The sequence below is a fragment of the Microtus ochrogaster genome, chromosome 18 (genome assembly GCF_000317375.1).
Source record: "Microtus ochrogaster isolate Prairie Vole_2 chromosome 18, MicOch1.0, whole genome shotgun sequence".
NCBI classification, from domain to species: Eukaryota; Metazoa; Chordata; class Mammalia; order Rodentia; family Cricetidae; genus Microtus; species Microtus ochrogaster.
Window position 1 is genome coordinate 8,533,661 of NC_022020.1, and position 20,525 is coordinate 8,554,185.

The 20,525-nt window shown below is 44.4% G+C and overlaps 1 protein-coding gene across 1 annotated transcript in view; it reads left to right on the forward strand.

Moving 5' to 3' along the window:
- Positions 1 to 20,525, forward strand: part of LOC101993332 (sulfhydryl oxidase 1-like) — a 118,350-nt gene that overhangs the window by 96,948 nt on the left and 877 nt on the right. Inside the window, exon 4 of the mRNA XM_013349363.1 lies at positions 18,243 to 20,079. Coding sequence (XP_013204817.1) covers positions 18,243 to 20,079 — 1,837 coding nt within the window. The remainder of the gene's footprint in view (positions 1 to 18,242; positions 20,080 to 20,525) is intronic.

Sequence of the window (20,525 nt, forward strand, 5' to 3'; positions counted from 1 at the left end):
TCTCTCTCTCTTCCTCTTCCCCTTTCTCTCCATAACTCTATACTCAAACTCTCTCTGTATGGCATATCTGTCTCTCAACCACCGTGGTCTCTCACCTGCCTGGGACGCTCCTGGGACTCTAGTTGTGGAACCAGCTGCCCCTCATGGCCCTCCGCTGGCCATCAGGAAACTGCTGCCCCTTTGAGTCACCCACTGCTGCCCAGCTCAGGACACCTGACACTTTTTAGAGAATAACAGAACCCCGCTTAGTAATAGGCAGTAGGCAGGAAAACTTATCTGGAATGTGTTTGAGAATTCTTGAGAGGAATTGGGAAACTTTTGATTGACTCTATCAGGTTAACGGAGAACAACTATTCTCTGAAAGAAGGGTCTGGTTGTGTTGAGGAGAATATAACTTGAGAGGCTTCAGTTACATTAGGATAGTCTTTTTTGGGGTGTTCAGGTGGGTTCTGAAATAGAAATATTTTAGGAACGTGAATGATTGAGGAGGTTTTGATACATGATAGAAGGGAAAGTCTGCAGTAGGTTTTGGGGGTTGGTGTGGAAAGGTTGAGAGAATTGGGATTTGGATAGTCAAGGGGACAGGTGGTCAGTAGCAGTGTTGGGTATTGGCTGTGAGAGGGGCTGCGGTTAACTTAGGGCATTGAAGAAAGGGCCAAAGAAAGTAGTGGAGGCATTGAAGAGGATATCAGTGACACATGGGGGGGGGGGTGGATGACCTTGACCCAAGTAAGGATTTGGCCATATAAGTGTGCATGGGTCAGAGAGGAGATGGCTTGGGTTTAGTTGCATCTTGTAATTGGGAGTATGACTTCTTCAAAGTGTTTGATGTCTGGATAGTTAATTAATTCAGGCAATTGGCGGTTTGTGTTTGGTAATCATTTGGGCAGAGGAAAGTTAGGGGTGTGAGAAGAGAGTTGAGACGTTTATGGATTAGGGACTGCAGGCTGAGGTAGTGGGGATTGGGGAAGTGTCCTGTGTTGAGGGAGGGTTAAGGATGTTATCTGGGATCTGCAGTAGGGCAGCTTGGGAGGAAGTGGGATTAGTTACAAGAGAAGAAAGGGCGACCTGACAGGCTGTATGTCAGCACGATTATTGTCTTTACTGACAATGAAAGGGTCAGTAATCTGATCTGGCCATCCAACAGGAAGGAGCTACTACCTGCATAAAAGTGTAGAGAGAAGGAACTGTTGGACCCTCTTGTGTTTGAGAGGGATGGAGTAGGAGGTCTTTGAGAGTTTGGGAGAAGAGCATAGAGGATCTGGGGAGCATGAGTATCAGGATCCACCTATGTGAAGACAAAACGTCTTGGGAGTGGACATCCAGGAGGACTGAGAAGAAAACGTCTTTAGGATGGAGGACTGAGAAGCTAGTGGTGTTGTCAGGGATAACAGTGCCTTTGGGTGCCAGAAGAGGTTATCAGCTCCCTAGAACTGGAGTCACAGGTAGCTGTGAGCACTAAGATGGGTGCAATTCCTTGGAGACAGGAATTTTCATGGTAACCATATCATGTATAAGGGCCAGTGCACAATGCCCTATTTCTCCTCCACATTCCAGGGAACAAAGCAGTCCCTCCCAGACACTGGACAGTCCCTTCTCCTAGGAGAGAGTTGTACATATGTGCCAAGCAGAAAGGGAACCAAAGCAGCCAGCTTGAAGATAAAGAGGTCCTGAGACTGCAGACACTGAAGTCAAACAGAGTCTTGCTGTCGAGCGAACAGCAGAAGAGCTGCTGTCCGTGAGTAGACAGCACTCCGGTCTTCACTTGACCAAACAGTCAAATTGAGAAGAAGAGGTGGCTTGAAGCCACCATAACCATTGAGCCTTAAGATGGCTCTCAAAGATATACATACATCCATGACAGACCTACACAGAGACACAGAGTCCTGTGACTAGTTCAGTTTTCATTATTAGTATAATTGGTTTTTATTGTCATGAGATATTCTAGAGATTCTGGGATCTGGACTGAGGGTATGGCGCTGTGGGTAAAGAACTCTCTGGGAAAGTGTGAGGACCCAGTGAGTCCACATAAAGCCCTACTGGGGTTCTGAGCATCTAATCCTACAATTCTCAACCTGTGGGTCATGACCCCTTCAGAAAACCTGTCTCCAAAATATTTACATTACAGTTCAAAACAGTAGCAAAATTATAGTTGAAGTAGCAATGAAAACAGTTGTATGGTTGGAGGTCACCATAACATGAGGAACAGTATTCAGGGGTTGCAGCATTGGAAAAGTTGAGGATCACTGACTAAACTCAGTGTTCCTACAGCAAAACACTAGGCAGAGACAGAGTCCCAGAAGTCCTGCCTCAAATAAAAGGAAGAGCAACACTGTATGCTGTCTCTGCTCACACACACAACACACATGCACTCACAACCACACACAATCACATGCACAGGTACAAAGGAAACAGTTCAGAGATTATTCTATCCAGCAAACCGTTTTAGGAGATTTATAGCTGGATGGTGGTAGCGCACACCTTTAATCCCAGCACTCGGGAGGCAGAGACAGGTGGCTCTCTTGTGAGTTCGAGGCCAGAGCTAGTTTTAGGACAGGCTCCAAAGTTACAGAGAAAAACCAGATGGAGAGAGAGAGAGAAATTTATACACAAACTAGAGAAATTTAATATCACATCCAAGATAAATGTTTGTTTGCAAAGTCTGGCACTGGCCACTGAGCCTGGGACACTCCCCACTCTCCCATTCTGCCTCTACCCAAGAGCTCACATCTTCAGCCAGAAAACAGCACTTAATTAGGGGTCAGAGAGTATTTTATATGCAGCTTTATGAGACAAAGACAGGTAGTGAGACCACAATAGCCAGCTTCACCTTCTCCATTGTCAAAAAAAAAAAAAATACAACCCTCTGAATTTTACTTAGCACATATACCTAGCTAAAACACTGTGTTTTCGAAAGCCTTATAGCATAGCAGAGCCACGTGACAGAGTTGTGGTCAACAAGAGGCAAGCACAGGAGAAAAGAAACCTGGAGTTGGCAAGATGCTCCGCCAATCTGAGTACTTGTTGCTCTTGCAGAGAACCCAGGTTCAGTTCCCAGCACCTGTGGAGGGTGGCTCACAACCACCCATAACTCTAGCTCCAGGGGATCCAGTGCCCTCTTCTGTCATCATGAGAATGTGCATTCAGCATGTGCATACCCCCCCACACACACACACAATACAAAATAAAATAAATCTTTAAGAGGAAAAGAACAGAAAGGAACAGGAAACATGTTCATTTTGGCCCCTTTTTCTTCCCATCCTTTTCCCTCCTCCCTGGCAGTTGACTGAACTGTGAGAACTAGAGCCTCGGCAGCCATGTTGGCTCACAGAAACAGAAAAGAAAGTGGGCTCCAGATTGTTATATAGCAGCCTGCACATTATTTTATCTCCTCCCACCCAATCTCTCTCCCCACCCTCCAGCATCCAGGCCCTCCAGTTGCAGAGGTAGAACTGCTCCAACTTTGGCACCTTCCTTGATTCCTTTGTTCTAGCAACAGATAGCAACTCTTCACCAAGTTTCTTTGATTCTCTCCTCATGGAACACTTGGGTTTTTCCAATCTTATAAGGTGCCATTTGGTTCACTGTCTTGACTATATGTTGGACTGGAGATATGGCTCAGAGGTAAAGAGCATTGCCTGCTCTTCCAAAGGTCCTGAGTTCAATTCCCAACAACCACATGGTGGCTCACACATTTTTAATGAGATCTAGTACCCTCTTGAGGAAGAGACCTGGTCAGTTGTCCTCATCAACATAGCCCATGATACCCAATGTGGACAAGTTCAACAGAACCACCATATACGGGCTGTCCACGCATGCTTCAGCATTGCCAGGGCATAAATTTTATTTAATTTTATTCATTTATTCATTCATTCTTAGCTATATACGATCCATGTGGTCTGTGTGAACAGTGCACCCTACAAAACAGTAAAGAAGTAACAGCAGCAGAATCTTCCAGCTAATGCTCATGCTTAGCAAAGGGTTCATTCATTCATTCATCCATTCATTCATTCTCTCAGCCAACTTGTGCCTGTGGTCTTCCAAGTATAGAAATGTGACTAAGGCATTGCCGCGGGGGCAATGTCAGCAGAGAAGACAGGTATAAATAAATAACTAGATGGAAACTTATTTTCCACAAGAAAGTCCCAAGCCAAGTTTCTGTTTGCCGTTTCAGGAAGAACAATGCAAGCCCACCCAGGATCCTTCAGGCCCCGCCCACACAGTGCAAGTCCACCCAGGATCCCTCAGGCTCCACCCACACAATGCAGGCCCACTCAGGATCTCTCGGGCCCCACCCACACAATGCAGGCCCACCCAGGATCCCTCAGGCGCCACCCACATAGTGCAAGTCCACCCAGGATCCCTCAGACCCCACCCACACATTTCTAAGAGAGTCCCACTGAGCCCGTGCAATAACCTACAGCTTGCCAGCTTACATTATAATGTCTTCGGGGTTTCAAAATGCCCATCTATCGCTTGTGTTAATAGGATTTGGATGATTACCTTCCTTTCAGCTTTAAATTTCTGTGTTCTGTGAAATACATAACTAATGATAGTTATGGTTACCCAGATACATATACACAAGTGCTTAGACATGTCTAGAGATGAGAGATGAATCTACAGGAATTTATCAGGGCAACTACCCGCACAAGCATTCCAGTAGGAGTGAGACCATGTCCTGTCAATCACACGGCCCAACTGAGAGGATAACAGCCACACCAGAACCCATGAACTAACACTTAACGAAAGGGTTTTCACGTATACTATTTCATTGCTATTTAATAAAATGTTATGCTTTCATTGTCTATGATTATTTTCTAGACCCTTGCCTATTTTTTAATTTTTATATTTATGTGTGTATGATATCTATTTGGTTTTTTATTTTACTTGCATGAGTGTTTTATGTGCATCTGTATATGTGTACCATACTTGGGCCGTTCCTGTAGGGCCCAGAAGAGTATGTTGGACCCCCTGGAACTGTAGCTACAGTCAATTGTAAGCCCCCATTGGGTACTGAGAACTGAACCCAGGCCCTCTACAGGAGCAGCAAGTGGTCTTACCTGCTGAGACATCTCTCCAGTCTCAAATTTTCTGTTTTTAAAAGTGGTTTGTAAATACCTTCTGATAAAAGACATCAGTACAATAAAAGGGTGTTATAAAGCATGAGAAATCAAGAGACTTATAACAAAAGCAGGCTACAATGATAGACTCAATCAGAACTTTGACGTTTATTCTTTCTGGTACCCAAGGAAGCTTGCAGGCCACCCTGGCTATCTCACTCACGTTGCCTTATAAAAAGAAGTATGTTCATTTAACAGGTTCACTTTTTAAGTTCTGAGGAGATGTCATTGTGATCTATGAGTGGACACTAAACTGTCTGAGAAGACAATATTCAGGAGCAGACAAATGTGTTCTATAGTATAAATCAATGCTCAGAAATACCAAAGCATAGAGCCAAACAAGAGTCCATACGGAGCTACCTAATAGGATGACAGACACCTATTTCAAGAAGAAATAAATATCCTATCCTTGAGACTGCTGAAAACATGGTCATCCTGCCCTCTTTGTCCAGACCAGCCAAGCTGTCACTTTGAGAAAATGTACAACCATGTGTCTACAACTTTGAAAGAGAACCTTCAAGATGAAACCTCAGTCAGTACTTAGTGACCACTTGAGCCAGGTGAGACGTGGAGTCCATTAACAGGACCACAGAGGGCCGAGGAGAAAGCTCTGGCGGAAGCCACCTTCTTTTTAATGCTGCTTCCTCCTGATCTCTGAGCACCCCAACCTCTAAACAGATCTAAACAGATCTCACCTCAAAGTTATTGGTGGCACTGAGTAGGCTTCCCCAACGTACCTGTCATATCCCCACAATGCTAAGGGACAGACCGGGGCTGATGTGTCTCCCACTCTTGGCCAGTACTTCTTCCACTTAGGTGAATCTGTGTCTCTCTTGAACATTCATCAGAAATCCAGATCAAGCAGCATTACTTCTGGAAACATATTCCCAAATTCTCTCTCCACCAAGATTGATCACCCCTAGATCTCACTGTTTCCGGGATCCTGTTCCGCACTTGAATATTGTGTACAGCTCTAAAGTCCCTGTAGCAGGTGTCTGGCTGCTCCTTATGATCCTCAACCCTAGCCCAAGCTTAGAGTTTGTTCAACAGTCTGAATAAAGAGTTTACGTATGGTTCACAATTGCAAACCTGGTGTAAGGCAAGTGTCTGGCAGCCAGATGATCGTGGAAAGTCTGTCTACATTCGGTGCTGACTAACATCCTTAAAGAGATGCTAGATGTTTAATAAAGGAAAATACTTAATTGGGGCTGAAAAAAAAAAAAGAGATGCTGGGACTGGAGGATTGATTCAGATCCTGTACAACTCTTGAGGGACCCAAATTCAGTACCCAGGACCCATACCTCGTGGATAACAACCACCTGGCACTCCACCAGGAGATCAGACGCCCTCTTCTGGCTTCTACTAGCATTGCACTCACATACACAAACCCACACACAGAGACATAATTTAAAATAAATATAAAATCTTTTTTAAAACAAGTTACTAATCTTCCTCATTTCAAATCCTGCACTGCTGATGGGTCAGTGTAGGGACAGTCTAGATTTAAGAGGTTGTAATCTTGTTGACATATGTCTCTGTTGTCCCTCTTACCAAGATCCAATGAATTATTCTATTTATTCTCCAAAACCTATTTCCTCTTAGCTTACAGAAAAACCTAAAACTCTCTCACTAGGAGCCAGAAAATAAAAGAGTATTTGTATACTTATTTAACTATTAGAGGACTGGCTCAACTTGCTTAAATCTAGGGTGAAAAATGGGCAAATATGTGCTTTGTTTCCCTGGAATAAGAAAACCGTTCCTTCTTGACTGGCAAAGGGGGAAGAACGAGAAGGAGGCCTGCTGGGCACAACTGAGACAAAAGTATCCATAACCTATGGTCTGAGCCCACCATGTCACTCTGAGTGAGGACCCCAAACTGGCCACAGACTAGCCGTGTTCTAGGTTGGAGGGGCTCACATTGGGTACCCTCCTCTTTCAACCCACCTCCTCATAAAGGCCTTATTCTGTGATCATCCAGACACTAGTGAGCTCCCCTCAAATGCAGAGTAAACAATACCACCGCCGGAGGACAGCAGAAACGGAAAACCCTCCGCGGCATCGGCTTCAATGGGCCATCCATCAGGCCAGCAGAGGGACACTTCACACCCATTGTAACAGTCTGTAATTGGGTGATTATTCTGAAATATGGAACCTTCCATGTCACACACCAGGCAGCTCACGTGCCAAGACTCCACTGGTCCCCACAGGACGGCAGTTAAATGATATATGGCTTGAGGGGGAGACGCCGCCTGTCTCCAGATGCCACAGCTGTCCCTGTGGAGAGGACTCTCTCGGATCACACCATTCAGCAAAGACCCTTGGTGTCAGCATTTTTAATGCTGGGAGTTCTTCAAAATTGTGCTTAAAGTTAAAATCTAACCTGAAATATACATTTTCTTACTTGGCGACTGAGGTGTGAAATGGAGTCACGTGGGACAAGGAAGTGGCAGGGTAGAACAAAGAAACAATACCAACAACACAGAAATTAGTGTTTCCAGTGCCCTGGGAAACACATGTTTGAGAAAGTTAATTCCCTGGGAAGTGCTTGTTTCTGTGTTAGAGTTTTTCCTGTTCTACTCTACCACTTCCATATCCCATGCGATTCTGTTTCAATGCTCAGTCTCTGAAAAGAAAATGTATATTTTAATTTTGAAGTGTGAACGTCGAAATGCCTTTGAAGTGTGCACCCGTGCGACAAAGCTGAATCCCTAGGCCTGACGGCTCCTTCACAGAGGTGAGGGGACTGAAAAGAAAGTTGAGAACCAGAAACGTTGATTCAGCAAGAACATTCTGGATGTCATTCCATGTGGAGAGGTAAATAAGGGGCAAACTAGATGTCTGTTAGTCAAAAACAGGTGACAGGCATGGTCACCAAAAACATCGCAACAACCTCTGGAAGGCAGGTGACCACCGCTAACAAGAAACAAAGGCATTTTCCACCCTGAATTTTCTGGAAAGCAGTACTGAAATGTTTGGGCTCAATTAAAATAATTCCAACATTACCCACTGTGCTTGTGAAGAATAATATCTCCAAAGGAAGGCATATCAATACATCACTGCTGTTGGTTTTTTTAATCAGAAGTAGAATATTACAAGTTATCAGGCATGCTCCATAATGGACAAAGGGCAACATTTTTTCTAAACGTTGGTTATTTAACCCTATGTATGCTGTTTGCCACTATAGAGAAAAGCTTTTAGGGAGAAAGAATCAGCAGTGGTAGAGGCACGAGAGCAAGCACAAAAAGGATGCTGCCCAGCAGACAGATCTGCGAAACTAAGGTCAACTAGGGCAGGGATGTGGCTGAGTGTGTTTGGGGGGAGGAGGGATGATAGAAGGAGGGAGGGAGGGAAGGAAGGAGGGAAGGGGAGGGGAGAGTTGATAAACTTGGCCGTTGAACATAATGCACCACCTAGAATTCTCTCTACTATTGAAAACATTATTGGGGAAATTAGCCAAATTTGGATATTGTGGAGCAGATAATAGTGGTACATGGAAGTTAGTGTTCTGATTTTGATGGTTGTGCTGTGGCTATGTAATAGAATGCCCTTGCAGAATTTACACATTGAAGCATTCTATAAAATAACCAATTCATACTCTTCAAAAGTCTATCAGGGTTGTGACAAAGGCAGACTGTGAGAAGTGGAAGGGTTAAGAATACTTGCCAAGCATGTTTGAGGACCTGTGTTTGATCCCCAATATCACAAAGAAAAAGGTAAATATGAGACTTCAGTGATGTGCAATTCCCCTCTGTATGCTGCGAATACCACTGGTTTCTAAAGAAACTGTTTTAGCCCATGATTGGTTGAGTAGAGTTAGGCAGGGAATGCTGGAAGAAAGGAGGCGGAGTCAAGGAGAAGACATGGAGCTGCATGGGAGACAGACACCCTGAAACTTTGCTGGTAGGCCACAACCTCATGGTGATGCACAGATTAATGGAGATGGGTTAAATTAAGATGTAAGAGTTAGCAAATAAGGGGCCTGGAGAGATGGCTCAGTGGTTGGGAGCATTGCCTGCTCTTCCAAAGGTTCTGAGTTCAAGTCCCAGCAACCATATGGTGGCTCACAACCATCTGTAATGAGTTCTGGTGCCCTCTTCTGGTCTGCAGACATACACACAGACAGAATAATATATACATAATAAATAAATAAACATTTAAAAAAAAGAAGAAGAGTTAGCAAATAAGAAGCTATAGCTAATGAGTTAAGCTGTGATTCAAATAATATGGTTTCTATATGATTATTACAGGAGTCTGGGCAGCCGGGAAATGAACAAGCAACCTCCCTACTACACTTCAGTGTTTCAGAAAAGGGGTGAAATACTGCCAAAGGAAAGAATTATCCCCCAAAGTATCAGCCCCTCTAAAGGGCAGACTTTCCACCTCCCTATTAGGCTCAACAGTAAACCAGCATGCAGGAAAAGGAACTGCTGACCATGGGAACAGGAAGACCCACTACACCACTGACTGATAGACGACACAGCACTAAACTATCCATAATAAATTGGACTTGGGTTCACCAGATCATTTGTTTTAGCAAATGTTATTTATCACATTTTCAAATAAGTATAAGAATGCCTTAGTATCTTTAGTATTTTATTTTTATTAATTCTTTGAGAATTTCATACATGCACAAAATGTATTTTAATCATGTTCACCACCATCCACTCCTCCCACTAACTCCTCCCAATCCATCCCCAACCCCTCCCAATTTCATCTCATCATCATCTCCAGCCTCTTCCTCTTCTTCTCACATTGAGTCCAATTTGTGCTACCCACATACACATGGGTATGGGACCATCCACTGGAGCATGGTAAACCTAGCAGGGACCATTTGTGGGTTACCTGACATAGTGGTAAGAACTCTGGATTCTCAATTCAATAATCTGAGTTCAACTCTCAATGGCCCTCTACACCATTACCAGGCCCCTCCTTCCAAACAATAGTTTTTCTCTTCTGTGCTAACTCCAACCTACAAGAAAGAGAGAATGTTGCCACCAGGAATGAATTAAAAGCAAAAAGGAGGCAATGGCCCCAGTCAACCTGCAGAGTCTCACACAACCAAGAGAACAGAGTTATCCTATTTGTTTCAGGGCTTTTCAGATTGCTAATCTACTCTGAATCCTTTGGTAACCGGAGTTTTTAATTACCCTAGTTCTAAAGTTAATGTAAAGAGGATGGGCTCGTTTCTTCCACCCCTTAGCTGAAGGACTCTGGAGGAAAATAAGAATGCATTCTTAGGCGGGAGTGGTGGGATCACATTAACTTGTGTGGTTTGGTTTCAATGAACTTAAAAACACATTCCATAATTTTCTACTCTAGGTATTTTACTAAAATATATTTAGAGTTGGGAAACTCCTTGATGTCATGCAGAATTCAAAATCAATGTCAACAGGCTTGAGTTTAGTCCAACCTAAGTCACTCAAGAAGACAAAGGGTCTTTATTTATGGGTGCTGAAATGCCAAATACACCCTCGTTAATAAATACAAAATAGCTATGTCTACTTATCTGAAAATAATTTCCCTTTCTCCATAGTTATTCTGTCTTTACATCCCCATCTGTTTAGAAGCTTGCAGCCTCGGCACTTCAAGTTACAGAAGCCGCAAGAGCCAAGCCACTTGTTTTTAAAGAAAAGAAAGTTTTATTTTCCTCCCCTCGCATGGCAAAAGTGACCCAACTACCATTTGATTTGGAAGGTTTAAGTCATTCATAGCCAAAGTGTGAGACCATTCACTATCTCAGGCTTCTTAAATTCTTCAACCCCAAGTTGTAACAATATGAACATTTGTTAAACTCACACTCAAAGACTGAAGAATCTGACAAGGGGATGGGGGTGATCACGTCTTTACTCCTAATACTCGTCTCGGGAAGCAGAGGAAGGAACAGCTCTGTAAGGTGGAGGCCAGCCTAGTGAACTCCAGGACAATCAGGTACACTTGCATGCACGCACTCACACACACACACACACACACACACACACACACACTGTCAAAAAATATTAAATAAAAATGAAGAATTAGACATAATTAATATTTGATTTTGCAATTCTAAACTTTAAAAGGAATCTACCATTGGATTAGTAATTGGTTGTTTTCTGGTTTGGGTTTTTTTTTTTTTTTGGCTTAGTTGGTTTTGGTTTTTAGAGACAGGGCTTTGCTGTGTAGCATTGTCTGTCCTAGAACTAGCTTTGCAGACCAGGCTGACCTCAAACTCACAGAAATCTGCCTGCCTGGGATTAAAGGAGTGTACCACCACCCTGGCCTTAGTGGTTGATTTTAAACAAAACTGTTAACTTGAACAAAAAGATTAGCACTCTCTGTGTCACCCAATGTCCTTTAAATCATTCTGCCATCTCCTTAGAATCTCAGGTTTCAAAGGTGGTAAGAGCAGGAGGCAGAGGGCCCGTAACCTTTGTCTTCCCCTGCCCCGCCCCCTCAACACGGAAGCACTGTGTGTTTCTATGGATCCTGTGCTTATGCAGAAGGTGCTTTATAACCAAGCTGAGGAGAGGCTTTTAAGAAAGGAGAGGGTGAAGGACTATGCATGACCTGTAAGTGGAAAGAGGGAAAGTGGACTCAGAGGGGCAAGGAAAGAGGCTTAGACACAAGGAAGTGTATGCCATAGTGAAACATGTTGCTTTGTGTATTCGTTTAAATATATATATATATATATACACACATATATATATATGTGTGTATATATATATGTGAACCACACATGGGTTCAGCAAAGGGAATGGCTGAGTCTTCCTAATAAACCGTATATATGCCTAGCACGCTCCTAGGCATCCACAAGACCCTGGGCTTCGGGCTGGCCTAATAAGAGGCCCTTGCCTGTCTCCCTCAGCTTCCAGCTAACACCTCATTGAGATGACGAAGCTGTAAGCACTCACAAGGGTCACACCTAGCTCCACAGTGACAGCAATATTACCCTATTGGAGATGATCATCACACCAACTGGGGACAGGAGCATTTGCTCAGTAGGCTTCACAAAGACATCCACTGAGCTCCTTAAGCTGTTTGCCTCCTAGAAGGCAATATCCAGCCTTCCTCCCTCGGTGGTGTTATATGGGGGCTGAGAGCTCCATTAGCCTCAGCTTAATTCTTACCAGATCCCTGCTGAGCATATGAGAAGCAATTTTTTTAATTAGCTATTTTTTTTATATTTTGTACTTTTTTCTGCTTTCCCCTTCTCTTTTTGAGTTTTTACAAATACTATTGCACAAGAAGAATGAATCTCTGTGAAGTTTGCAGTTGATTTCATTATGGTGTTTTCAAAGGATTATAGTTAAGAATAGTCCTCCTCCTCTTCAGTGTGTGTGTGTGTGTGTGTGTGTGTGTGTGTACGCATGCTTGTGTGTGTTTGGCTATACCTACACATGTAAGCATGTGAAAGTCGGTTGTCAACCTTGGATATCATTCCCGGGTACCATCCACCTTGACTTGAGGCAGGGCCTCTCACTGACTTGGAACTTACCATGTAGGCAGAGCTGGCTAACAGTAATCCCTGGGGATGAGCTAGTCTCCATCTCCCCAGTTTTGGGAGCACAGGCATGTCCGGCCACCCCTGGCTTTCTCACATGCGTCCTAGGGATAAATGATGGGAAATATCTTTCTGTAACAAAGAAAAAACAGCTCCCAACGAGGTTTCACACACTTAGACATGAGAAATTAGTTCACTTTTTTTCTTTTAAACAGGGTCTTACTACATCATCCTGGTTAGCCTGGGGGTTATGACACAGACCAGGCTAGCTTCAAATTCACAGTAATATGCCTGCTTCTGCCTCCCAAGTGCTGGTATTAAAGGCATTCTCTCCCACACCCAGCCTTATATCTTTTGGTTTGTCACATAATGGATAAAGTTAATTTCTTAAAATGATAGTACTTTAGGCTTTCCTTGAAAACATCTTTTATTGAAAATAGCCATTGTTTTGCCATTATCTATCCGTCACCAAGTCAAGACAAATCAGGGCTAGCACAGCTTTGACCTCTGAGCCTGATATTACTCTGCTTTGTCCGCTTTAATGGAAGCCCAGCCTCGTGAATCAAAAGGTGTCAATGGGTCAGTAGTTAGCCCTCCACTTCCCCAGGACATTGGCACCAAGGTGTTCTGCAGGACTTCCTCTGATCTACACTTCCATGCTCAAAACTCTTCTTCCTTCTACCCGGTCGCTGAAACGTCAGTGTTATTTTAACACATACCCCGCCACAGCCTCGCATCTCTAGAGAGGCCTATTCCTTTCATAGAAGGGGCATTTGTGTAACTTAATATCTTACATTTGATTACCATTGGTGCATATTTAAGTGTTGTCTTGCTCATCTTGTTTATTACATATATGTATTAAAAACTAATAAAAGCAAAATAATACAAAAATGAGCATTTCATTTTGGCGTCCTCCCTCCTGCAGAACCCCGCAGATGTTTGGCTGCCTGTGATGTATTTGGGAGGATGGAATTTGCAACTGCTATAATTAAGCAATACCACTAAGTCACCAGAGAGTAAATTAGAAGCTAAACTGGTGCTGTGTGCTCAGGAACCCAAGATTATGGGCTGAGATCTCTATTCAGAGCATGAAGTCAGCCCCCTTCAAATTGGTACTGAAATAAAAGGTGTTATTTCTATTCCCTACCCCCCAAATACATAAGTGTATTAAACATGTCCCTAATATTGATTTGGCATGCCAGTAGTAATCTTAAATTGTAGGGGGAAATGTTTCTGTATGTAGAGCTATTTCTGCTTCGCTAGTACAGTTTCAGCTGTAATGGGCAAGAGAAATGCGCAGGTCTGGACGGCTTCCAGGGTTTTGGCTGGGTTCCATTGACTCAGTAGCAGCTTAAAAGAAGAGGGGAAAAAAAAAGAGGAAGAATGGAGGGAACATCCTAGTACATCATGTTGCAATTAGAATTGGATAAAGGTAGTGTCATTCTTTATAGTTTTCCTTGTATAGTGACCAAATTAGAGCAACCTAGGACACCAGCTGTCAGTCACCCAAATAAAGCAGTGAGGTCATAGCTGTTTCCCTGAGGCAATGTAACACAGCACAGCCCATTATCTGAGAATACTAACAACTGAAAACATGTCAAGAAATTACCAAATAAATATGAAAGCCATAGTCCTAACCCTTCAATATATTACCATGCAGTCGTCTCTTCAAGGATCATTTAAATTGTCCACATTAGAATATGAGGGCTGCCTGGCCGCCACCAGATGAAATTCATTTCTTAACATTTCCTTCAGTGCTGTGGCCACTGATAATGCTCCCAAGCTTCTGAGAACAACTCTTACCCTTGCTTCTATAAGCAACCCTAATTGAATTCATGAGATAACACACAACAAAAGACAGAAAGTAGAACTCCCTGGGAATAAGGGGACGAGCAGATGAATCCGACAGAATATGTTATATACATTAATGGAAAGGTCACAGTGAAAGCCACTATCGCATGCAATCAATATAGGCTCATTTTAGAGTGTTTTATTAATCAGCTGTTGAAGCAATTTCATGGGCATTGTCTGGGTCGTGTTAGAAACGCTGAATATTAGCACCCACCCAAACTCAGAGATTCACAGTGCACATTTTCAGGAGACCCTGAAAGGATTCATGTACTTACTTAAGTTTTGGTGGTGGTAGGAAAAAATGATTTCGCCAAGTAAAGGCCTTAGAATCATCCTTAGAAGAAAAGTTTCTCTTTTTTTGTTTGTATGTTTGGTTTGGTTTTGGTTTTTGGAAACCCATTCTGAAGAAAAGTCTCTGGCCTCTTCCTGCCTCTCAGTCCCGCTCTCCACTGAGGGAGGTCAGAGAATCTAGAAAGCCCCTTCCCCAGGGCACAGAACTGAAACAGGAATGCCTGTCCCCAAAGCCTGTCACAGACCTTGACACACCTCTCTTCCCTTGCCTGCACTCTTCTGTGGCAGTGGTCATAAAAAAAGTATGACATGCTTTGTCCAATTCCCAGGAGAGGGACTGAGAAGAACCTGAACAGTCGGGTGCTGCTGGGTCCACGCTTGCCTTGTTATTAGATCAAACCCTTTTTGTCCAGACATTTTTCTATATGCATGTTCATGCCTGATAGAAACAAGACATAAAAATGGATATCATTTTTCCTGGATCTCTGGATCTTAAATCCAAAGGCTCCCAAGTGGTATACTTGTCTCTTGCTGCCCTGCCATTTTTCTGGAATGTGGGGCACAGCCCTTTATGGTAGGCTCAAAGGGATCATCTACTTTTGTACTTCTACAGGTGAAGAGCTCAAATCCAGACCCTTTTCTCCCTACCACACGGAGCATGTGCTCAAAAGCACCGACTCCTCACTTGGGCCCACACAGTGACTGAAAGCAGGAGAAACACCTGCACCTCTGCCTTCATTCTGTGTCTGTCTCCTTTAAGTTATCTTAGCTTTTATTGCCTGTTCATTGCTTCCAAAGAGCAGACCAGAAGATGTCAAGTCATTTCCTCTAAATCTACAGTCATTTTGCATTCCAGAAAAACAGGATTGACTGAAAAATATCTTTACCACTTCAGTGTGGTGACATGCCTTTAATCTCAGCACTCAGGAGGCAGAAACAGCTATATCTCTGAGTTCAAGGCCAGCCTGGTCTACAGATCGAGTTCCAGGATCATCAGTGCTACACAGAGAAAACTTGAAAAACCAAAAGAAGGAGGAAGAGAAGAAAAAGAAGAGGAGGAGGAAGGAAGGAAGAAGGGATGGAGGGAGGGAAGGAGAGAAAAAAGAAAGGGAAGCAGAAAGGAGGAGAGAGGAGGGGAAGGGAGAGAAGGGAAAAACATCTTTATGATAGGGAACTAAAACCACCCAGTCCGTGTCATGGGATACAGGACAGTCCACACCCCAGATGAGAGCAGTCATCCATGATGAGCAGGTGCACTCTTGAGCAGGAGCCAGCATCCTCTTGGAACCAGGTTGCTCTCTCAAGCAATAAGGACTTCCTTGACCTACTTCACAGAACCAGAACCCAAATAATGATCCGTCAGACATCTAGACCGACATCTTCATCACAGAGCTGTACTAAGCACTAATTCTTCCTTTGACATAAACTAAAGTACATGAGATGAGCCAAAGATGTTCTTGGAGCCACTGAGCCCCTCCAGGTGTGCTTCCCATTGTGGTCACCTTGACTAAATTTCCTTTCTCTCCTCTTCACCATTACTTACTGGTCTCCTTGATTGACATATTGGGACAAGTGGTTCAGCTGAATCAGGGATTCAGATGAGGAATCCCTGCACCTGGCTTTTGCTCTAAACCTATTACAGGTACATTAAGTTGGTATTATTTTGAAAAGCCCTGAGTCACTGAACCGCAATATCTGTACTATGTCCCCACATATGGCTCCCACATGTGGCTCACCTTCTAGTGTCTGACCCCCCCTCCCAAAATCACACACCATTTTATCAGATTTCCAGAATTTTTCACGAACACCCTCTGAACCAGGACTGAATGTCTCCATGCTCCTCTTCAAGAGTGGCCTCATTGAGCCCCTCAGAGCAGTGTTGACAAGATATTGATGCTGTACATCTTCAGCTTAGTGCTCAGCCTGGCCCTCTTGCTTGGTGGATAGATGGCTTTCCTCTACACACCTGACATTTGTCTCCCATCCTCTTGGTTTGCTGTCTTCTGACAGCCCACGTTTATGAAAGTTCCTATTTTTCATTCAGTGTTTCTTCTACACACACGATTCTATTTTTCTCCTTCATTGGTCTGAGCTTAATTCATTTTGAAGTAATGGTCTTTACACAAGGGAATCTCATTGCAAAGTAAGATTTATAAAATGTTGTGAATTTATAAATGTGGCCCATCAGGAATGTGTCTTCCCTAGAAGAACTCCACAGACTTTACTTCCTCTGTGGCTCCCGCTTTTCATTCTTCTCTATCAAGACGATGGAACTATGTTTCACATTCTTCGATTCTGTTGGAAGATTACAAAGGATTTTTATATATTAAGACATAGAGCTAGCAAGGTAACTCATCAGGAACGGTGTTTGCTGGCAAGTTTGATGGTCTGAGTCAGATTCCCAGGACCCACATGGTAGAAGAAAAAAAACAACTCTAGCAAAGTGTCCTCTGGCCTCCACTACATACCATGTATAAACATGTGTGCATGCACAAAAAGATAATAAATAAACAAGGAGATGGAGAGTTGGCTCTACAGCTAGGAGAATTTATTGATTTCCAGAACACACCTGGCAGCTCACAATCATCTGTAACTCCAGTCCCAGGGGACCTGAGACTCTCTTCTGACCTTCTTGGGCACTAAGCATGCACGTGGTACACATACTTACATGTTAGCAAACTACACATACACATAAAATAATAAAAATTTTAAAATAAATAAGAATGTAGTTAAAAGTTTAAAAAGTATATAAAAATGTGTGAGGCATGTGCCCTGCAATCATCTTTAAAACAAAGGACAATAAAAACATAGGCTTTGCTACACAAGGTCTTCAGTGCTGTATGAGGAGGGGAGTGGCCCTTTGCTTGTCCCAACCGCCCGGCTAGCTTACACCTGAAATAACCACACAGAAATTGTATTCATTTAAGCACTGCCTGGCCTATTAGTTCTAGTTTTTTATTGGCTAATTCTTATATCTTAATTTAACCCATTTCTAATAATCTGTATGTCACCACGAGGTCGTGGCTTACCGGGAAAGATTCAGCATGTCTGACTTGGTGTCTCCATGGTGGCTCTCTCTGGCTCTGCTTTCTTCCTCCCAGAATTCAGTTCTGTCTTCCCCACCTACCTAAGTTCTGCCCTATCAGGCCAAGAAGTTTTTTTTATTGATTAACCAATGAAAGAAACACATAAATAGAAGGACCTCCTACACCACTTCAGCACATAAAGACCTACTGGTGACCGAGCACTATCAACAGCTATGGTGGCTACTACATGAGCAGGATGGTCACGTGGGCTTTGAACACAGGCCAGTTGTTTAGATAGAAAGAAAACAGACGCTGTTTCCCCCACTGAACAGACTTGGAAGTCAGTCACCATCTCGACTACACTCGGTACAAGATTTTGCTTTACACAGGATTGGCTTTTATTTCCACCTGGTAGTTGCAGTGTAACTGTGACTTCTACAGTCTCAAGATCAGGAGTCTCTTGAGCAAATAAAGGCCCAGAAAGCTCCATCTCAGGGGCAAACCCACTCGCTCTGGCGACTGTGCTCGGCTCCAGCAGCGCCTGGGCCGTGGAGTTCTTCGCCTCCTGGTGTGGCCACTGCATCGCCTTCGCCCCAACATGGAGGGAGCTAGCCAACGACGTGCGGGACTGGAAGCCAGCACCGACCCCTTCTATCCTGGACTGTGCTGATGAGACCAATAATGTCTGTCGAGACTTCAACTTCGCTGGCTTCCCAACTGTGAGGATTTTTAAGGCCTTGTCCAAGAATAGTTCTGGAACAACATTGCCAGTGGCCGATGCTAACGTGCATACGCTACAAAAAAGGCTCATTGATGCCGTGGAGTCCCACCGTGACAAATGGCCCTCAGCCTTTCCGCCTCTGCATCCTGCCAAGATGAAGGAGATCAAAGAATTCTTTGCAAAAAATAACACAGAGTACCTGGCCCTGATCTTTGAAGACAAAAACTCCTACGTGGGCAGAGAGGTAGCTCTGGACCTCTCCCAACGCCGTGTACGAGTACGCAGGGTCTTAAATACAGAGAGCGACGTGGTGAGCAAGTTTGATGTCACTGACTTTGCCTCATGCTACCTGCTATTTCGGAATGGCTCTATCTCCAGAGTGCCTGTGCTGATGGAGTCCAGGCCTTTCTATACATCCTACCTGCGGGGACTGTCTGGACCAACCAGGGAGGCTCCCCCAACCACAGCTGCGCCAGTCTCTGCTGAAAACATAGCTCCCACAGTGTGGAAGCTTGCAGACCACTCCAAGATCTACATGGCCGACCTGGAATCCTCTCTACATTACATCCTGCGTGTAGAAGTGGGAAAGTTCTCAGTTCTGGAGGGACATCGCCTGATGGCCCTGAAAAAGTTTGTGGCAGTATTGGCCAAGTACTTCCCTGGCCGGCCTTTGGTCCAGAATTTCCTGCACTCCATAAATGACTGGCTTCACAAGCAGCCGAGAAAGAAGATCCCCTATAGTTTCTTTAGAACTGCTCTGGACAACAGGAAGGAGGATGCTGTTCTTGTTGAGAAGGTGAACTGGGTTGGCTGCCAGGGCAGCGAGCCACATTTTCGGGGCTTTCCCTGCTCCCTGTGGGTCCTCTTCCACTTCCTGACTGTGCAGGCAAGTCGGCATAGTGAAACTTATCCACAAGAACCAGCTGATGGCCAGGAGGTCCTCCAAGCCATGCGGAACTATGTCCGGTTCTTCTTTGGCTGTAGAGACTGTGCTGACCATTTTGAGCAGATGGCTGCTGCCTCTATGCACCGGGTAACAAGTCCCAGAAATGCCGTTCTCTGGCTCTGGACCAGCCACAACAGGGTTAACGCTCGCCTCTCAGGTGCTCCGAGTGAGGACCCCTACTTCCCCAAGTTGCAGTGGCCACCCCGTGAACTGTGTTTAGCCTGCCATAATGAACTCAATGGACAGGAGCTTGTGTGGGACCTAGATGCCACCTTCAACTTTCTCAAGGCTCACTTCTCTCCAGTAAACATTGTCATGGACTCTCCTGCAGCTGGACCAGCAGCCCAGAGGGGTCCCCAGAATCATGAAGCTACCCCAGAGCTGGTAATGGATACAGTAGAACTGGAGAGCAGAAATTCAGTGCTGGGCCATGAGCGGGCTGCTTCTGCAGAGCCCCCTGGAGCTACTGCCCTAGCTGTTCCAGCTGAGAAGCCTGAAGCAAGTGGCCCCCAGGAACTATACACAGGCCTCAGAATGAGTGGAGCTCCAGCAGGGCAGGGCCCTCCTGAGCACGTGGAAGAGCTTCAGAGAGACACGCAGGAACATGCCCAGGGGTGGCAGCACTTGAACAAGAGAGACACGATGCTCCACTCCTGCGGGCAGAGGCGAGAGCTCTGCTCTCTGAGGCACACACGATGAAGCTCCAACCCAGGATGGACGTAGTCTAGAATCTTCCCGGTAAGCGCACCTTGGGGTGCTACACACAGATGATTAGAAATGGGCTAGTCCAGATGCGAGAGTTAGCCGAGAAAAGGGCTAAAGCTAAAGAGCCAAGCAGTGTTTAAAAGAATACAGTGTCCGTGTAATTATTTCGGGGCATAAGCTAGCCGGGCAGGCGGCCGGGGGGCTGGGGAGCAGCCCCACTGCTCGTATTACTACAGTCAGGAGTTTCTTGTCATGAGGTAATCATCTAGAAACATCTGGTCAGATTCACGGCTCTCAAGTTGCTTATCACTTCATGATGGTAGAACACACATCCCTAGACAAAAAAAAAAAAAAAAAAAAAAATAATGAGTTTAATAAACTAGAA